The sequence below is a fragment of the Colius striatus genome, chromosome 13 (genome assembly GCF_028858725.1).
Source record: "Colius striatus isolate bColStr4 chromosome 13, bColStr4.1.hap1, whole genome shotgun sequence".
Classification (NCBI taxonomy): Eukaryota; Metazoa; Chordata; class Aves; order Coliiformes; family Coliidae; genus Colius; species Colius striatus.
Window position 1 is genome coordinate 21154960 of NC_084771.1, and position 20012 is coordinate 21174971.

The 20012-nt window shown below is 39.0% G+C and overlaps 1 protein-coding gene across 2 annotated transcripts in view; it reads left to right on the plus strand.

Annotated features, from left to right (window-relative positions):
* The window catches only part of TENM1 (teneurin transmembrane protein 1), a 227882-nt gene that overhangs the window by 171664 nt on the left and 36206 nt on the right, over positions 1-20012 (plus strand). For both annotated transcript variants that reach the window (XM_062006336.1, XM_062006337.1), the window contains 2 exons: positions 1024-1256; positions 10866-11020. In XM_062006336.1, the coding sequence (XP_061862320.1) occupies positions 1024-1256; positions 10866-11020 (388 nt within the window). The remainder of the gene's footprint in view (positions 1-1023; positions 1257-10865; positions 11021-20012) is intronic.

A 20012-nucleotide genomic window follows, 5' to 3' on the forward strand; every position in this document is an offset into this window, starting at 1 on the left:
AATATAGAGAGAACTCAGCAAATTGCTAAAATAAAAGAGATTGGTAAGTAATTTTTACATTGTTTTGGACCAATGCTCAGTAAGGTAGAACTGTCTAATAGATGATTAATCAAGCTTAGTATCTGCCTTAGCCAAGCAAAAACTTCTTATTGAAGAGGTACCATCAACCTGAAATTGAGTCAGTGGAATAAGTTAGTGTCATCTCAAGCGTTACATGCCTGTCTTGAAGCCTTTGAAATTCCTCAGTTCTGTTTTACCTAGAAATTTCTTAAGTTTGCACTGAAAAAGGAAAAAAAAGTCTTACTGGGTAATAAGATGCAGCCCAGCTCTCAGATTAGAATTTATTAGGACTCACCGTGTAATTAACATATGTAAATATTTTTTAATAACATTTTATAATCTCAATAAGGCACTTCAGTGCATGAATTATGGTGCATTAATTCATGCCTAGTTGCACTGACAGTACTTGGCCTTCTGCCTTGCTCCTGACAATACAGTCGGCATGAATTAAGGCACCATATTTCACACCTTCACATTTCCTAAGGTTTAGAAACAGATAAAAATAACCAAGAGTGGGTATATGTGCCCATGCAGAGCAGGCTGTGATTCACTTTCCTGCAACTTGTAGACTTGTTTTTAGTGCCAAGAATACTAGGACTTATCAGGTATAGAAATATGACTTTACTTTTGATAGTAATAATTATAACTAAGCTGAAGTCACTCACTCCAGTTAGCTTAATGTTCAGTGGCTTAGTGCTGATGGTCAGACTAGCTCCTCTAATACCACTCTGTATAAGATCACTGATACAGAGCTGACTGGTCAAGCTCTGCAGCTAGTACCAAATGCTTCCTTCTCAGCAGTGGTGCTTGTGTGAGCTACATAAAAGCTGGTCTCACTCCTCTCTCATCCGCAAGTCATAGAACAGATGTTTTCAAATAAGCAGAATACGTTTATTATGCTGCCAGTAAACAGAGATTAAAAAGAAACATTCTTTAACTTTGATGCTCTTTTCTTTGTTTTAGTACAAGCCCTGCACATAAATATTACTTAGCCGTTGATCCTGTGTCAGAATCACTTTACTTGTCAGATACCAACACCAGAAAAGTCTACAAAGCGAAATCGCTCGTTGAAACAAAGGATCTGGCCAAAAATGCAGACGTGGTGGCAGGAACAGGTGAACAGTGCCTTCCTTTTGACCAGAGTCACTGTGGAGATGGTGGAAAGGCATCCGAGGCCTCTCTAAATAGTCCAAGAGGTAAGAAAAGAGCATATGTGAAGTACTTGGTTTGATCATCTCTCACTTCTTTCCATTGTTTAAAACCTCAGGTGCAACTGTGTGTACAGAAATGGGTCTGAGGTGATTTGACTTGCTTATGGCTGGTTAAATCATCATTTCATAAAGTTCACTCAAGTTTTCAATACAACCAGACCTCTGTGAGGGAGTAGCATGAGCAGCAGGCTTCAGCTAGCATCCTCTGAAATACTCTTGTATTACCTTTCAGTTACAAGGTGGTACCATCTAATTATGTTTAACTTTTAAGCAAATAATATGGTTGCAATGTCCATTATTTTAGCTTTTATGCATTCAGGTGATTCTTGTAATGCTAATGGAGCTTACTCATATGCATTAATTCAGACCTGTTCAGATCAGGTAGGCAGCAAAATCAAGTTTACTTGGAACTTTAGTTTGTTCTTCTTTAAATGTACTTTGCAGAATATGAGCATCTTACCTGTTGCACATGAAATAAGCGTTTTGCTGCAGCCTTCCCGTCCGAGCAGATCCCATATCGTGAGAGGCAAAATGCATGTGAAGCCTCAAATCCCCACCAGTGACACAGTTAATCCCCTCACAGCATTCGTTAGGACTGTGATAAAGACTCTGGATTTGGTGCTCTAAAGCAGCGGATCACCCTCAGCTCCCACTGAGATCCCTGGAACAAAGGGTACCCAGCAGCTCCTGTGGCAGAGCCCTCAGTGGGCTTTTAGCATGCTTCCCCCATAGCACTCGGCTCCCTCCTAATGAGTAGCTCTAAGGAAGGGTTGTGATTATTTTCTGTGAGCTAATAAAAGGAGGCTGTATGTCAGTAGGAAATTAGAATGTATATCCAGGCAGAAATGTCTCTAAGACAAGCAAATAATCCTGTTTTAAGGCTTAGCAAGAGACACATTGTAATTATAGAGTGACTTTAACGTGTCTTTAATGATAGAAGGTAAGTGTGAGGTAAGTACAAATAAATGTTAATCTTCAGGCAGCGAATTAATGTAATGAATCAATTCTAAAAATAGTGGAAAACAAAGGTTTTCAGGTCTTTTAGCAAGAAAATGATCGATGTTTTATTGCTGATTACAATTGATTATATCTAATTACAATACAACTAGTTGTTCCACCTTATTTTCTTATTGGGGAAGTATGTTGGTGAAAATTTGTAATATGCTATTTACTTGAAACCAACCCCCTGCATGGCTGGCCTCCTTAACAGAAGGTTCTGGTCGTATAGAAATAAGAGGAATAAAAGTGCAATTAATGAGTGCTGGGGCAGCCAGCAAATATTAAAAAGTAACTGTTAGCAGACAGTGGCTCATATATTGGCAAATTCAGGTGATGTCTCTCAGATGCTTTTGATTTATGCATCTACTCTAAATTGCATCTGTACTTTCCCGATACCCATAAATCTATTGCATATTAAGGAACCTAAAAGTCACACATACTTATATACAGCTTTAGAGATTGGTTTGAATCACTGATTTTACTTGTTCTTGGAATAATTGTCAAATCAGGATATCACATTTCTACTGAGATGACCTTCAAACAGTGTACACAAAAATAATTTTTCTAAGAGGCACTGACAAAACACTGACAAAAACTTTGATGAGGCCACAAACTCCCCAACATCTTCTCCATGGTAAAAAGCACTTGAAATACATACAGTGCGATTCTATGGAGTATTTGACCACAGAAGCGAAAGGAATTGCTTCTAATTTCTCACCTCAGATTTTTACAGTGTAAAAACTGGTACCCAATAATCCAGATGAAGAGAGAGTAACTGCCAAGAGATTATTGAATATATCACTTGCATGACTCAATGACCAGCCAGGATCAGCAGATATCTTTTTAAGCCGATAATTTTTTGTTGTTTTTTTTCTCCCTCCATTTGCTTTTTTGTTTTTATCCTGAGTATTCCTTTTTTTTCTGTTAAAACTGAAAAATAAATTTCTCTCTTACTTGGTAGAAAGGCAATATCTGAGGAAAACCTCCATTTAGTATCCATCTGACCTTGGTTAGTTCCAGCTCAAAAGCTGTGTGCTCATTTTCTCACTGGCTTCTTGTGACTCTCCCTAAGGCCTTATCTATATGACTCAGTTTATGCATTTGCAGAACTGATAAGAAGTACTAACTGTACAGCACTTGTGAAACTTAGTCCAATTTGGTAATATCTTCAAAAGTATCTTAAAAAGTGGAAATTCAAATGCTCTTATTTACTTTTCTGAATGAAAGTTGCTTCAAATGTTTTTTTGAACTCAATGATTTTTCTACTTCAGGGGCATGCAGGTAGGTCTTGGGAGAGTCCTAGATGTTTGTCAATGATTAAAGTCTTTCATCAACCTTTATTTCTCATTGCCTTATTTGGCACAATTGTCTTTGCCTAATGACCAGCAATGAAATGCCAGACAAGAAAATATCGTGAAGTCACACTAATGAATTATGATTTGTTCTGCTTTGCACAACTTTGATTTTGCAGGTAGCAGTCACGTGTAGCTTTCTTCATTCTATTCCCACTTCTCTGTAAAGGACTAGAAATGGGTCTTAGTGAACATTAATCTTGCACTATTATGCATTGAGCTGACTTTAAAAGATGCTTTTAAACATGCATGGGTGATGTAGTTGAAATTTGAACTTCAATATATTATTTTTACTGCAACTTTCTTTAATTCTGTAGAGATCTCAGACTAATGAGTCATGTAATAGATGACCAAGTACTTAAGAAGAATGTGAAATGATACAAGGTGGGGACATAAACTCAGATCTGTGACAGGCTGAACACATTTATTTCGCAAGAAAATATTCAAAATGAAGAAGTAACTATGCAAGATATTAATCACTGACTGAATCCCAGTCACTTCACTTTAGCCAGTAACAGGTTCTAGCTTTGGGGTGGGGAATTCTGTTTGGTGGATTTGAGGATTTTTTTGATACAAAATATTTATGGCACATCTAGTCACCAACACTATCATTTAAACAGCCTGCATTAATATTTATAAGACACTAAGTGATAGTGGATTATTCATTGAGCAGTAAGAAGCACTAAAATTAATAGAAATATCTGGGAGTTGTTCTACTTGGCGCTGCAAATCCTATGCCTGGATCAGAGATGTTAAACACTTACTGACCCTGCCCTTCTGAAATCAGTGGGCTTTAGACATGTGAATGTATTTGACTTTCCAGTCTTCATTGACAGAGGCAGTGAGAGGCTGAGAGAATCAAGTTACCACATTTTTGCTGAGCTACAGTGTCTCACAGTCAGTATGATAAGAAGAGTATCTTAGATTAACATCTGATTTCAGTCACCTCATATTTGTGACTCAGAGCATTCACACAGGATGGCTGTGCTGGAAACACAAAGTAACTTTTGTGAAAATAGTAAGTCCCTCCAATGAATGTACTCTGAACATCAGAAGTGATTTCCAATATTTGGATGTCCAAGCACTAAATCCAAAGATTTAAGCATGTATGGTCCTGCAGTATCTGCTTTTTGACTCCTGACCAGACTCTAGAACTGGAAAATAGATGCACACGCTGTTTGTGCAAGCTGTGCATATAGTAATGCCTTCAGAAATTTAAAACCTGCACACTGAGTGCAGAGTACTTGAATGTAGTGCAGTGACCTTACTACAGATGCAGTGACCTCAAAGTAAGCACCAGGGAAATGCAGATTTGAGTAAGTTCTAAATCCCATGTGTAAAAATACCTTATACACAGCTGTAGCAAAGAACCTTTTTCACTCAGACCCATGGCCATGAGCTAGTAACATAAATGAAAGCTTAAATTAAAAATCAGTTCTGCAGTGTAGTTTTATTCATTTTGCTTGAAATTACATTGCTAAGGAAATACTACTAAAAAAACGATGGTTTTAGAAATGTCTTCGCCTCAGTAGCTTGCATCCTGAAATAATCAGTCTTGTTGCTCACCATCTGCAGCAGTACTTTCTAAAGTAAAGAAAGCTGTAAGAACAACTGCTCAGATTAAACCTTTACATTTGTGAAATAACAGTAGCCAGTTTAAAGCCTGCTCCTGCTCAGATAAAAGATTCCTGTTACCTTCAGGAGGATGCACACCAAATTCCTAAGGTAGTCTTTTGTGAAAACAAGAGCCCTGTGTCACAGGTAATGATCCATACTATTTATTTTGGAATCTTTGCTATTCTGTACATTCCTAAGACCTTTTCAATCCTTTCATACAATTCAAAAAGGAAAGCAGAATGGAATGAAATGTTTCATAGCAATTTATAAACTGAGAAGTAGACAAACCAAGGGGATTAGCAGCCTCGAATCATTGTCATGTGTGCATCCTAGAACCAGAAAAACAACCTCATCATATGCCATTTTTAATTCAGCAAAGTTTATTCCTTATTTTTCTCTTCAGTAGTCTTAGCTGCCTATGATTTCAGAAGTCTGGGAATCTTGTAGAACATTTAAGGTAAATCTTTTTGATAGCAAGTTTTTCTATATTTCATCCAACCTTCATTTGAATGCAAAAATGATTCACTTTTCTGCTAACCATTGTCAGCAGTATGCCCTCAGTCAGCACATCTCAGACTGGAAGCAGGACATTTTCATTCCCAGTCAGTAGTTAAAAATGCAGTTTTTTTCCAACTCCGCTGTTAAGCATCTGAAGAGAGGAACACTCAAGTGCAAGCACTGAAGTTGTATTCCAGCTGACAAAGGACTGCTGAATATTTTGCCGCTAGTACTGAGACAGTAATGAAGTAAAGATGACAAAGATCACAAAGCAACAGACTGCAAATCACTTGAATCATATTTTGAATGGTGTATTATGGTAACCTATAAATAACTAATTGCATAAAATTGCTTTAGTAGTTTCTAGATGGCAGCTTTAATTAAAAGCACCGGAGACATTTAGAAGTTTAGAAATGGATGGCATGTAATTTGCCCTTTTACCAACCATAAAATGGTAATTAACCAATTTGATTCACTTCTTCCTATTAAAAGTTTTATGAGAATCACAAGTTCCTTCTAAATACATTTTTTCTTCAGCAGAAGGTGGCATTCTCTTTTATCGGTCCTCACCAGTAGTTTTAGATGTTCTTTTACAAATTCTTCAGAAGTTAATTAGAAGTTTTCAGTGTAAAATGCTCATTTGCAAAGTTTTTAGCTGAGCAAAAAGTGTAAAGTAGAATTTCCAGAAGTGAGCAACATATAGCTCTAGCTGCTGTTTACTGATACGTTCAAAAAGGATTCGTTATCAAAAAGAGTCTCTTAGAACGCAAGCACAGACTACAATGAGGGGGAAACAGAGAAGAAATAACTTAATGGGGAATTTAGTGCATACTTTTAATCCATATTTTTAGCACTATAAGCTTAGCTCCATTAATACTGAAATGCTAAAAGTTCTAGGCTGAAACATCCTATTTATAACAATCCCATGTATTTTGAATTTTTACCTGTGAGAATTATATGCAAAAGTCATGAGTTAGCTTTCAAAGTGGTGTTTGCATTTGTAGTTGTGTACATATGTGCACTAAGGCAGATCTGACGAGGGAAAATAACACCTTAACCAAAATCACTCCTGAGAGCATACAACAGGAGATGCTATAGTCAGCCTTCTGTGTTTATCATGATTGTATCCATCTCATCTACTAAGTACCATCTTGTGCAGAATAGCAAAGCTTTTTCTGCAGTCTTTCCAGTGATGAATCTTGGTAGCCATTTGTGATTGCACTAGCAGCGGTTTGGTGTTATTGTTAATTAAGAGAATGTAAATGGTACCGATTAAGAGACCTTTAAGTGGTATAAATATTGTCCCAAGATGTCTATGTAGAAATCTGCTGGAGATAGATGTCCATATGAGCTACTGTTTTACATTCAAATATCTAGTCTTGTGTGAGACAGTGCCAGTGACTAAACATGGCTGAAAACAGTCCTTCGGTACAGGCACGTTACTCTGAAAAAGAGATTGTGCTCAGATTTACTAACTCATGGGGTGAGCAGTGTTCCTACTTGCACTCAGGGCAATTCATTACACTCAGCATGTGTGTGTTTCCACTCCGAGTTCCTTAGTGATTAAAGCACAATTGAAGTGCTGCATGTGATTTGATTCTGCATTACACTGTACGTCAGAAAAGGATTAAAAATAAGCTCTTGCAGTACAGATTATGTGGAGCATCATGCAAGATGTGACAGGAGCATTAATGAATCCAACTGTAATAATGAAGAAATTGGGACAGTTTAGCCACAAATCTGTGTGTTGTTTTCTGATGGATTCCTTACACAGAGTGTTTGTCAACAAGACTTAAATGCAAAAGTAACACTTTCAAATAGGTGAAGTCATGTTGGTTTAGTATACAGGAGTAAGCACTGGAGGCAGAAGTTCATAGTTGAATGTAGATATACACTGGTACTTGAAGAAACCAGCCTGTTAGGAAGTACCAGGGATTCATTATCTTTACTACAAATACTGAAGACATGGGCTTGTTTATGCCATCAAACTGGCATCTGTACTTCCCTGCAAATAGATTGCCTTTCTGCAATGGCTGGAGAGCAAAATGTACACTATTAATATTAAAGGATCTTTGGTTTTCTTGTATAGGCAGTGTTTGAAATCCATTCAGCAACACAGCTGAGTAGCTTTATTTCATTGCAGCATATTTTTTGTTTTTTATATAATGGATGGTTTGCAGCCAACACAGCCATCTGTTCACGGGGAAATTGCGTAAAACAGAAGATGCACTTGCCCTAGTGATAGAGCCTGGCCTTGTGTTATCCGTGGCATGGATCCCATATAGGGCTGCCTACCCAGGTGAGCAGCATCACTCCTTGCTTGCCGTGCAGCACCCTCCACTGCAAAGGCAGACTGAGACACAGCAGACATGCTGTAGTTCCCACCCACATCAGGTTTCTCATTTGAGCCTGGGAACCACAGTGGGAAGCAAATCAAATCCCATCTAACGCTGCCTCATGATGCAATAGCAGTAAGGTTAAAAACACCCACAGCAATCATAACTGCATGCACACATACAGTGCTCCTTATTTCTCACACTTTCCCTGCCACAGCAGTCCAGCATGGCTTTTTCTTCTCAAAAGAGGTCTTGAAGAGACTCTCAAGAAAGTAGTAGGAAGCTGAGACTGAAAACACTTTTGTCTCCAGCCTTCGCACGTTCCTGAAGAAAAAACCCTGTAACGATTTCATACCAACTTTTCCATTTACTAATAATTCCTTAGTGTGCTTCAACTTTAGAGCAAAAGGCTGAACAGAGCAGGACAGAATCCAGGCAGGAGGGCTGTGTTGGCTTCTGCCATGTGTGTTCCCTCAGAATAACATTTGGAAAAACCTCATTGGATTTCTATAGTAGTTGTTTATATGATCATTGATAACCAGGCTGGATTTCTTCTTGCTTTAGTTGGGGTTTTAGGTTGGATGCTGTAGCAGCTTATTTGTATCAGAAGATATTTTGCAGTTGGCTTTGCACATGTAGCCTTTGTTTCTCGAGAGGTGATCAGCCCTTGTCTCCAGCCCTGTGCTCACCCCTAATTCTGCCCTTTTGAATGCACAAATCTCTTCAGTGCAAAGTCTCTTTAGTGTACACGAGGAACAGACAGAGGTAACATCCCTTCCCAAAAACCAGAACACACAGGTCACCCCCAGAACACCAAAATGAACTCTTTTGCGTCTCAAGTGCACCCTTTACCTCACCTCACCTTCCAACCTTCAGCCTTTCAGATTTATAATTGGACTTCTCAGAAGCAGACGACAGCCGTGAGCTTGCCAGTCGTTCTGTAGCTTCTGAAAGCACTGCTACTCTCTAATTAAAGGGTAAAGATCCTCTGAGGGAGGCAGTACCAAGGAGGCATTGATCTGTGAGCTCACAGACCAGCAGGGAGTCAGGCCTGAAGATGTCTGCTTTTCCTTTAGCCTTTTTATAACCACCCAGATTTCCCCCCAGCTGATCCATCCGGCTCCCCCAGGTGATTTCAGTCTCCTGGGTGATGTGTCCTGGAGAACTGGACATTTCAGTCGTCAGCTGTTTGACATATGAAGTGACACAGCCTAACCCTGTACCCTGCAGCACTTAGGCAATCTGTAGGCATATCTGTCCTGGATGGAGAAAGTGACAGGATGGAAAATACCCCTCTTCTAACAGCAGTTTACAGCCAGAAGAATACATTGAATTGGCAATTTAAAGAATTCATTTCAACTACCACCACTGCTGATAGCCTGAAAGCTGGGTGTAGGAGAAGTGCTAGACACTAAAGTGACACTGCTGTGACCTTTGGATGGTGTTTTTTGTGATGCTAACCTCAGACCTTTGTAAAGTGCCTAAACATCACCTGTAGTGAAGAGGCACATCTCCCTTTATGAAGTTAAGTACAAGAAGATGGGGCAGAGAGGTGAGGGAATTCAGCTTGAGATTTTTTTTTCTTTTTTAATGGTGTGTAGAATTGCTGTGTGAGATCCTAAGCTGGCATGCAGACAAGTGTTTTGTAAACTCGGAGTACATGCAGTTTTTGGTTGGGCTAAATGCAGGGGACAAAAATCAAGAACCATATAAGCCAATGTCCAAACCATCTGTTCAAGTCCTCTGCCTTTCATTTCAGTGCAGCAGAACATAAATTCATTATTAAAATAGCTTGGCTGTGCACAGCAGCTGCTGTAATTGCAAAGTTATGCAACTTTAAATGAGAAATTATGAAGTAATTTAAAGCAAGAAATTGAGCGGTTTTGGAAGAAAGGATTTCACAAACCTAACATAAATAGAAGTGCTTTCTAGCTATATTTTCAACATTTCAGGGAGGAAGGCTTTTACTTACAGTTCATGAAATATAGAAATATAGAAAAGTCTAACAAGAATAGAGGAGGTGTTAGACTAGAACAGAACAAGACTGGACGTGACTTGTGACATGGCTGTACCACACACTGCTGGTGGGAGACAGCAAGCCTTCTCTTTCTCAGTTTCCCCTCTGAAATACAGAAGTACATGATCTTTCTTTTGCACAGCCTTCATATTTGTTTCCAGGTCCATCTCTCCTGGGCAGTGGTGCTATAGCTAGTGCAGAATCAGAAGTGGGAGAACTGGACCAGCGTCTACTGAAGCCCACTGTGGCCATGAGGTTGGTGCCAGCCTGTGACCATCCTCTTGGACAACACTGCCCTGACAAAACTCTCTCTTGTTTTCTGTGAATGCTTTTTCCTTGCTCAGACACTCTGATAATTCAGACACTATAGTAATACAAATAAAAACTCTTGCCTCTGTATGAGAATTTCAAGTGAAAATGAAGAGAAATCAATTGTAAGAAGGGTATAGAAAAACTGGTCTTGTCTCACATAGTGATGGACATGAAGTAAAATTGCCAAAGCACCTGATTCTATATAGAATTGCATTACAAGCAAAGCCTCTGCTGTTTTGTTCTGTTTCTTCCTCAGATCTTCTCTCTTTCTCTGTGAGTCAAAGGCAGTCTGATATAGGGGTATGATCTCTCCGTATGCAGTTTGCATAAGCCTCAGATATGTAATGTATAGGGGAAAAGTCATACTTTTTTTAATCAATCAGCAGCTTTTCAGAGTCTGAGAGGAAACATTTTAAACTCCTACTTTATGTTGGTACTAACACTCTTTTACCCTTTCACCCAGGAATTGCTGTAGATAAGCATGGATTTATTTACTTCGTTGACGGTACCATGATTCGGAAAATTGATGAGAACGGTGTGATCACAACAATAATAGGATCGAATGGCCTCACATCAACCCAGCCATTGAGCTGTGACTCTGGCATGGACATCACTCAGGTAGACACCTGGTTTTCACGTGTTGTCACTTTTCTACACATTGTGGAGATAGATAACTTTCTTGTACAAGGATTGTACATCAGAATATGCTGGATGTATCAAACAACTCTGAACTGCACAGTATGGAGTGGATCTTCCATTCATGTGGTTATTTTAAGGTATACCAGATAAATGCAAAAATATATACTTGATTTTTTTTTCCAGGAGAGGGCATATGAATGTGTAAAGGGGCTTGTATAAAGAACACATGCTCTTTAAAAAGTTGATTGCTACTCTGAGGTAGATCTAGTTTATCAGAAGCTTAGAGTGCTCTTCTTTCCTCGAGCATTCAGACTGACTTGCTTGAACTAAAGATACATATTCTGTTTACATCTATGTTCTAAATCATGGAGGAGCATTACAGTAATTACACAACAGCAGTACTGCAGTGAAATTACTGCATTTCAATGCATTTCTCAAAGTGCTTTTAGGTTCTTATTTCAAGAGCCATGTAAAAGAAGTAGGACTAAAAGACACAGCATATCTCTAGTTTGTGCTGAAAAGCATATATAGGTAAACATGAACTCTTGGCTAGTCAGTGAAGCACACTCAGAGGTAGCACAAGGAAGGGACTGACCTTGGGCAATGATCACTTCAAAATAGGGAAAAAACTGTACTTGAAAAAATCTTGTGGCATATACTGAAATACTCTAGACTAAGCTAATAACCAGGATCCAGTTAGTTTTGCATTTTGTTTTTACCCTGCCCTTTCCTCAGTCATTCTCAATTGGAAAATCACAGTTAAAATATACTGCATAACCAATGGTAAGAGCTTGTTCCTTGTTTCTAAGGAGACTTTGAGTAACAACAGGTATAGTCACATATATAAAGAATATGAGGGTCAATGTTTTGGGTAGTTCTTATCGAATTTCGCAGGGACAAACGATGGAATCTAATGCCACAGAGACACTTGGGGATTTTATTATTAGAGTCAAAATAGAAAAAATGTGACCATATTCCATTGCATGTGTCGCTGCTCCACAAGTATCTCCAAATGTAAGGAGGGGAACCTCAGCTTCTCTGTTTGCAGTTCTGGGACAGACAGACCTTTGTATTCTCTCCGGTCCAGTAGACACATTAATTATTGCATGTAAAGCAGAACAGTGTTAACTTGTCTCAGTTGTGCTAAACTCAAGCTTAAAGTAGCCTAGTAATTGTCTTAAGATTATGCAGTTCTGGGCACCTTGGCTTCTGCCTTGGCACCTCTTCTCACAGGACAGGCAGTCCCGTGAGCACTGAGCTGGACCAGCTGCAGCACACAGCTCTCCTCAGCTGCAGGCGTTGACTGCCCCATCGCTGCCTAACAGCTGGCAGGAGTGATGTTTCCTGAAACTTCAAGCTGCTCAAAGCACATTTGCTTGCTTCTTGGATATGTGTAACGACTGCCTGGGGCATCAATAACCAGATTAGAGATCTCTGAGGTGCAGGGAATGGTGCCAGGTGCAACGTCTGCTCCCTGCCTTCTCCTTGTGTTCTGCATCTCAGGCTGTAGAAATAATTGCTTTACTGGCCATATAATGTGTGGCTGTGTATTTGTGGTCATGTTTTTGCTCATTTTGCTCAGCAGCAAAACATCTCACAAACTCTGAAATGGCAAGTTTTGATCGTTTTCAATTCCTTTTAAAAAAATGTAAATACCCCTTAGCAAAGGAGTTGCAGCAGCAGCTTCTGCAAATGCAGAAATAAAAGTATTTTATTTTTTAAATGAATTTCAATTAAAAAAAAATAAACTTTTGAGGCTGAAATCAAGTATGCCAAATTTGTAAGTAGATTTAAATAGCCCTAAAATACCATAGTTTGCTATATTGGCTACTTGCCAGAAACAGGTTTACTTTACAACGTAGCTCCAACGCCATGGAGAACAGGCTTCTGCAAAATCAGAGATAAGAAAAAGCATGTCACAGAGCAAATTCTTCCTTCTGTTGTTCTCAGGACATCAGCATTCAGCTGGGGTATGGCCTTCCTTTCACAGAAACAGAAATAATTAATATTTTTTTCCATGAACAATCGAGGTGTTTCCATGCTGCAGCACTCACATTATTGCTGCACATTTCTCCAACTTTTGCAAATGTTTCAGTATTTTGGGAAATCAAGATACATTCTTACCACATAGATTGAGATAACTGGCAGATAAATTGTCAATGCCTGCCAGTAAATATTCTAAACAACATAATAAATGATTGCAATATTAAAACTTCCCTAAAAAGTGGCCAGTCTCATTTTCTGAGTATAGCAATACTTATTGTATAATTTTCTGTCACTGATAGATGGAATCTCATTGTTGACAATATTCAGTACAGGTCTACATTAGAGCTCTTGGAAGCATTTCTTGTTCAGAGGATTTATTTGCAGGGGGGAGGGCTTAGGAGAATCTGTTTAATTTTTTCACAAAATCCATACTTTAGAGGTTTTTCTAACACACAGTAAAACACAGACATGAGATAAATGCCGAGATGGCATGTTCTGAAAAGTAACTGCATCAGATTTTCTCAATAGTCATCTTCCAAAATTGTTGCTGACAGCCAGAAAACCGTATGAAATAATTACATCCCTTTGAAGTTCAGCATGGTAATCTGAAATTATATCAATGAAAATAAGAGAATGATATTTTTACTTAGTCAGAAACAATTGTGTATCCTTGCAAGACTGCTGAGTTTATTCCAGAATGCCATAAGCATAAATGAAAAATGAATTTGGCCCATCTCTGCTTAAATTGGTTTTTGGCTAAATTACAAATGACATTTACATCAAGAGAATGTGAGTTGCTCACAAATTGTGTATTTAGAGGTACTTATGAAATAGGTTAATAAAATCAATCCTCAAAGCTAAATTTGTTCTGACAATAAAATCAACAACTTGCTCAAAATCAGTATTTCATGATTCACCCAAGTCCAAAAATGTACTCATGAAGTAAACATGATAGACTAACTGCCCATTGCAGCTTACTCTTACAGGCTTTCACTGTAATAAATGAGTTTATTATGAAAGGATTTAATCTTTTATCCCAATATGAGTTTTGGTGGAAATGCTACTTATTAATCGCTTTCTGTTTGTTATTCTCATTCTTAAGCATGGTATTCTGCATTCATAACAGGAGACAGAAGGATAGATGGGGTTGAAAAATATTACATCTTGTGGCAAATAAACTACCAAGCTATGACTAGTTACTTGGATCTCATACTTCACTTTGAGAATGTTAATCTCAATTTAGAAGGAAAAGGCCATTCAGTTGAGGTGTTTATATCATATGGATGCCAGCATTTTCAGTACTGTTGCAGCACATTCAAAACTTGAATGACTTATCTTCTCAGCACAGGTGATTTTATTGTTCTTCAATTAGTTAATAAGGAGCAAATCTAAAGAAAATGGCTCTTCAGAGCTAGGTTTATGAATATATATGTGTATATACTCAACCTGCACCGTTGGTGCCAGGATTTTAGCAGGCACCTACATTAAAATCAGTTATTCCAGTGTTTTTCATTCTGATAGAGTTGGTCATATTTTTCAAAAATGCTGCATCTGAAACCCTGAATACCAGAACATGAACAAGAGCTCAATTTTAAAGGCAAAACATCTTTTTCAGAATATCAAAAGGTGGTGGTAGTCTTCATTTATTCTATGGTTTTTAATATTCTACTCACTAATCTACAGCACCCAGAATCTGAATGCTGGACTTTTCAGATGAATGCTTGGCTTCTTTTTCTAGCTCTGGCTTCCATTCTTCATTTATTCTTTGGAAACTGTTTTGTTGTAGGTTAATTAAATGAATAGTAAACCCATGCTGAACCTTATACTTTGGCATCTGGACTGGAGTCCCCATGGATTGAGTTAAGTGATCTCCTAGCTGCACGGTATGCTTAGTATCTCTTCCAGTCATATTGAAGCCCAATTAAAGAGAACAAAGCCATAGAATCATAGAATGGTGGGGATTGGAAGGAACCTTTAGAGATCATCTAGTCCAACCCCCCTGCAGAAGTAGGTCCCATCTAGATCAGGTCACACAGGAACATGTTCAGGTGAGTCTTGAAGACCTCCAAGGAAGGAGCCTCCACACCCTCCCTGGGCAGCCTGTGCCAGGGCTCCCTCACCTGAACAGTGAAATAGTTTTTTCTTATGTTTAAATGGAACTTTTTGTGTTCCAGCTTCATCCCATCACCCCTTGTCCTGTTGCTAGAAAAAAGAGATGCCCCAGCCTCCTGACACCCACCATTTAGATATTTGTATATATGAATGAGATCCCCCGTCAGTCTCCTCTTCTCTAGACTAAGTAGCTCCAGTTCTTGCAGCCCTTCCTCATAAGGAAGATAAATTGCTTGCTACATCTCCTACCTTCCCATACCCATTAAATAGGAAGATTGTTGTAGGTACTCTAAATGAGAGACATAAGCTTTGATCTAAAGTATTCCTCCCGACTTCTTGAATTACTGCCAAACTTGCACCAGCCCTGGGCTGGCTGGAGGGCTCACCCTGCATCAGGACCTGTAGCCAGGCCTCCTGGCCACAAGTCACAAGAGAAGTGCTGGGGGAGGGAACTGGGATAGAGAGTGAAGGAAAAGAGATGGGACCATCATTCTGTTTCACTACCTGATGAATTTCAGCTTGATCCTGGTCTAGATCAGAGGCATCTCCAGGTTGGTCTTTTTCTCAAGTGTGTACTTGCTCTTAGTGTTTGCTGCATCCCTAGAAAGCATTCCCTTACAGAATCTTTTTAGCCTGGTTATTGATAGCAAATCAGAGCACATTGTGTGGGTATGTCTGTCTGTCAGTATTCTTTTCCTCACAGTAAATCAAAATCTTGGACCAATTTCAAACAAATTTGTAGAGGAACACCAGCCTTCACAGCAATTAAATTCCTACATGAGCCATAAAAAATACTAATCCAGTTGGAGGAGAGAGACTTAAAGTGCCTTTTCAAAAGGAAATGTTGCAACATGAGCTTTCTTTTATTAAGCTCCAGAGATTCCACTCAGGATCTAATAAATGCCTCATTCATGGGAAAAGCTTAATTTGTTGATTGGATCTTATTAAACTCCCAAGTCAGCCATGAGACAAAAGTCCTTAGGAAACCAGACTTCATTAGATCCAGTGTTCAAAGAAGTGATGTGGATGTTGTGAGAGGTTTTCTGTGAAAGTTAAAAAACTTCAGCTCCGCTTGAGTGATAAGCTTCACATCTCTTCTGCTTCCATTGCTGTGGTAAAAGCTGAGGAGAGAATTAGCAGATGTTTCTACCATCTTGCAATTTCATCCTTTATCTTTCCTCCCATGAGAAATATGTGGGCTGAATTTCCACTGCTCTGAACCTCAAATCGTTTATATCTGTGTGAGTGGTAGCAGTTAGCATTTGAGAACTGTTCAAACCAACATCAAGCCCCTGCAAATATGGAGACCAAACACTTAAAAAGCAACAGAAAACAAATCCCAGGACCTTTCTCTTAGCCTGTAACCATGGCCTTGTTCTCGTGCTGATGTCAGTCCCGCTAGGCATGAGTCTGTGCCAAAGTAATAGCTCCAGCCTGATTGATGGTCTTAATAACTGTCACTGCTGTGTTCCAAAATGAAAGGTCTGGTTTGAAGACTTTTTCTTGACATTTGCACTTCATCAGCCTTTGTTCAGCAGTTCTCCACATGAGGGAACCATCTATATTGTGTTGCTTCACATAAACTTCAGTGACACTGCAAAATGTTTTGCTCCCTTGTAAAAATGTGACAGCGTTACTTACGTAAGCTATTTGCTCATATAGGTCAAATTAAAAGGCAGATTTCTAGAACAGGGTTTAAAAGAGACCCACACTTGGCAAGAATGCCATGTCCTGGACAGCCTACTTTATTGATGGAGAAGAGGGGAGAGAGCAATAAGTAATGCTGTCAATGACCTACTTGAAATCATGAGATGAGAGACAGAATGCTGGAAAGCGGGAGTAAAGCTGAGCAGAATTAGCTGACAATGTAGTATATGTCTCAAAAAAGCAAACACTGCCATTGCTCTTGCAGTCACAAGTGCTGTGGGCACTCCCCACCAGCATCTGCACAGGCACAATATGCTTCAGTGGCATTGTGGAAACCTTTTGAGCAGAACAAAAAGCTCCCAGGACATGGTGACCTCGCTTGAAAGCAGCTCATGAGCAGGGTTTGCTCATCAGAGCAAGCACAGCCTGAACAGAACTTCCACTGAGTACATTTGGAGGAAGGAAGTGAAAATGTGAAGACAAAAATATGATCTGATGAATAGGTTGAGAAACAGGGAGTGTGGGTGGCAAGCATCAAAACCAAATTGTTTCTAGACTAGAATACTTTTAAGCCAAATTCAGAGTAAGATACCACAAAGCCAATTAATTAGTATTGCAAGTCAGAGACATACTGTCCTTTTTGGTGTTTCTCTACACACCTGACACTATGTACTGCATTCTTGTGAAAGCAGAAAGCACAAAAGGCTTGCTCACTGGCTTTTTTAAAACACTAGTTGCATAGTATTCTATTGTATTAGAGACCTACATGACATCAGAAAAGAACAACTTTCTTTTCACTGTAGCAAAATATTGCAAAGCTACTCCTGCTCTAGATTTGCTTTTAGTCTTCTACCTGTGTGAGGCTTTTGATACACTGTTCTGATTTTATGTAATTAATGCATCATAAATATTCCAGATCTCTGAGCTGTATTTTTCAGTGCTTAGCAGAAACATGTTCTATATGTCTTTGTGAAATTGCTGAACAAAAAGCACACAAAGCAGAAATGACAATTTATAAGCCCTTTAATTCTTATTTGTGATGTTCCCTTACAGAGAGTTTCAGATCTTTTTTGTTTTTAGAAAAGATCTTTTTTCTTTTTGGTACATGAGAGAGCTCAGAAAAGCTGTGAGGTTTTTTCCAGAATATAGTCATCTTATTCTCTGATTCTTTTTTAGTCTGTTACTTAGTTTCATGTTCTTTCTTCTCTGCCTTTGCTGGAGTACCAGAGAAGCTAACTAGAGTAGAAGTCATGGCTCCAGCAAAATCAGCAACTGTTTTGCCACTGACTTCACTGGAACCAGGGCTTCTCACTGAGTGCTTTTCCAAGCTTAATTGAAAGGGTTAGAGAGTAGCAAGGAGCAACTGTATCCTAAGAGAGTGTATGTGCTTCTGAAAACAGCTATGGACAGAGCCTTTACTGAGGTATTTTCAAAAATAAGCCACATTCACACACACTTAATTGTTAGTCTTTGGAAACCTGTAGAAAATAATTCCCATAAGCCTATAGAAAATAATTCCATCTGTAAGAGCATTTGCAGAAACAAGCAGTTACTACTATCCATACTTGGAAGCAAAACCAAGCTGAATACCTTTTTAAGAAAGGATCTTCAGGTTGAAGATAAAATATTCTTTCCCAGGGGTAGAGGAGAGGTTAAGTAGCCTCTCTTTAACAGGAACTGAGAGAAAAGAGGCTCATAGGATTAGGATGTCGGGTGGAAAAGTCTTTGAGAGCTCATGGATCAAGCTTGTAGGTGTGTAATGTGATTTTTAGAATATCAAACAGAAAGGAAGATGGTTTCATCACAACTATTTATATTCAAATTATTCTATCACTGAATTTGAAATATTAGTCATAGAAGCGAGACAGCATGCAATGAAGTCACACTGCAATTTCTTCCTTAAAGCCCAAGTGCTCTTTTTGTATTGGTCACCTGCAAAACAGCAATTTATTTCAGTTATCTTCCATAAATAATGCATTACTACTGAGTAAAATACTATGTACATTTTAATCATCTCTTTCAGCAATCCCATCGTTTTCTTTGATTGTTGAGGCAGGGAGTGTTAAACACTTGATGGTGAAGTGAAGGAGACCTGACAGACTCTACTCATGACTTTTCTCTTACTTTTTGTTATACAGAGCCAGAATTAAATTGGTTTTTTAGTCATTTGTTTATAATGAGAAATTGCAAGAGGGAAGAAACTTCTGTAAGAGCTGGATAGCTGGCAAGATGATAGCAGCTTAGCCCTGAGTCTGGGTGCTTTCAGATGCAACTTCCCAACTAACAGAAAACTTCATGCTCACCACATGCTGCCTGTGCGTGCACAAAGCCCTTGGACATACCCACACAGCAGCTCCAACTCATCCAAAATGCCTTGCCATCCCCAGGCTTCTTCCAGCACACCCACTGGCCTCAAACAACCAAGACTCTTTTAGCTCTCCAGGGAATGGGTTCACAGCTGAGAAGTCTGGCTTGTTTTGAGGCTGTCTGGTCAGCTTTTCCCAAACAATCAGCTTCTCTGGTTGCTTCACTTTTTGTTCTTTATGCACAAATAGCCTTTGATTCTCTCTCTCATTTGAGTATGATTTCAATATGATGGAGTCTAGTTGATGAGTTATTTGTGGCAGAGACCTTGTATCTGCTGTACCGAATTCCTCTGATGAAAATGTTTAGCACAGCTTTGCCAGACTGGTGGGAGTCTGTAGTGGGTTGAGATATATCTCTTACTACATCTGACATTTTTCATCTGTTCAAGGGGCATAGTGGACAAAATGTACGTGTGAAGAATATATATACTTATATATATGCATGCATAGGTATATGTCTATAGCCATATGTTGACAGCAGCATGCAGAGGCAGGCCAAGCAGACAATGCCACTCCTTTTAATCCAGTTGCTCATCCATATGCACTAATAATAGGGTTTGCCTGTGATTTAAGACATAGAGGCCAGTCTTAGCCATTTGATTTTAAGACTATCAGGACTGGTACTGTGTATATGTTACTCTCCTCCTCTCACCAGCTAGCCCTTCACACACTTCTATGGGGTAAAGGACCTCCCTTAGATGTAACAAGGTTTGTGTGTTATAAAGGAAATAGCAATAATAATTGAGCTTTATGTGGAGCTGTGTTTGCTGCCTCTATTCCAAGCCTTTCACACTGTATTCCAAGCCTTTCCAGCCCACTGTAGTCTGGTTTGGGCATTTGGAAATGTTGCACAGCATTAG